Source organism: Nicotiana attenuata, unplaced genomic scaffold (genome assembly GCF_001879085.1).
Source record: "Nicotiana attenuata strain UT unplaced genomic scaffold, NIATTr2, whole genome shotgun sequence".
Taxonomy (NCBI): Eukaryota; Viridiplantae; Streptophyta; class Magnoliopsida; order Solanales; family Solanaceae; genus Nicotiana; species Nicotiana attenuata.
Window position 1 is genome coordinate 23,326 of NW_017672583.1, and position 1,401 is coordinate 24,726.

The 1,401-nt window shown below is 36.3% G+C and overlaps 1 protein-coding gene across 1 annotated transcript; it reads left to right on the forward strand.

Moving 5' to 3' along the window:
- Positions 1-665: 665 nt before the first annotated feature.
- LOC109213742 lies at positions 666-983 on the forward strand. Its single transcript, XM_019377574.1, has one exon. It carries the CDS (start codon positions 666-668, stop codon positions 981-983), a length of 318 nt encoding a protein of 105 aa, XP_019233119.1.
- Positions 984-1,401: the final 418 nt, after the last annotated feature.

Below are 1,401 nucleotides of genomic sequence, written 5' to 3' on the forward strand. Positions count from 1 at the left end.
ACAGTTTAAGTACTGAGAGGGAACTCGAGCGAATCATATGAAAAGCTGCCAAACGACTTTATATGCTGGTTCTTACAAATCCTATGTCGGTGGTAAGTTTGAAAAAAATAGAGGAAGACCTGTTCATGTATGCTTTCGTCGCACTATATCCGTCTATAGAAGGATGACAGTATTACAAGCCGGTTGTTGCTTTAGATGGAACCTTTCTTAAATCGACATATGGAGGAACATTATTGATAGTATCCACACAAGATCCAACAGGTAAAAATAAGAATAATGTATGTATGTATATGTATATATATATATATATATATATATATATATATATATGTATGTATGTATGTATGAATATGTATATATTATTCATATATATACTCACATATGTTTATATAATTCAATTTATTAGGTAGTATCCTACCACTCGCATATGCCATAGTAGATTCAGAGAATAATGCTTCCTGGGAGTGGTTTTTCGTGAGGTTCAAGGATGCATTTTGGGAAAGGGAGGGAATGTTCATAGTCTCGGACAAGAATGAAGGCATTGAAAATGCAGCGACAACATTGTATCCACAAGTACTTCAGTATGTCTGCATATGGCATCTATGGAATAATATAAAAAATTTTACAAGAAGAACCATTTGCAGCTCAAAGACATATTCTTTGCTATGGCCAAAGCATACACAATTGAGAAGTTTGATTACCACATGGCAGAGGTAGAGAAAATTTATAAGAGGGTCAAAGATTACTTTATGAACGTTGGGTATGAAAGATGGTCCAGAGCACATTCCATTGTCAACAGAACATTGGCAATGACTTCAAACATTGCAGAGTCGATCAATGTAGTGCTCAAGGCTGCTAGGGAACTCCCAGTACCGCCTTTGCTGGAGTACATAAGGCAATTAATTGGCCGATGGAATGTTACAAACCAAAAGAATGCAATAGAGTCATTTACTGATCTTGGGAAAAACATGATACAATGCTGATGGACAATCTCGGATTGTCACATCGGATGAAGGTACGATTGGAATCTGTAGATACTTGTGCATATAATATGTAATCATGCCGAATTCACGGATCTGTTATATCTTGAACCCTTTGTGTGATTCTGTTAAACTAGTGTCCACCTGCACAAAAACAAAGGCTTTCAATTTAATGTAACATCTATGCCTACCCCACTGCTGAAATATTGGTCGGTTTGACATGATATTAAGCTATTCTGAATCTTGTAGGCTCTCTAGTATATGTATTATGAGGGCATCTGCTTTGTCACCACTAATGATAGTTGATAAATTTTGTAGGTGACCCCTTCGATTAGTTACTTATATTCAGTACTTGACAAGGGTAAGCAGAGAATGGTGTTCCTAAAAGATCGAACTTGCATCTATAGAAGGTTTCAGTTGG

Coding starts and splice junctions, on each gene's coding strand:
- LOC109213742 (XM_019377574.1), top strand. CDS start 666: ATGGCCAAAGCATACACAATTGAGAAGTTTGATTACCACATGGCAGAG.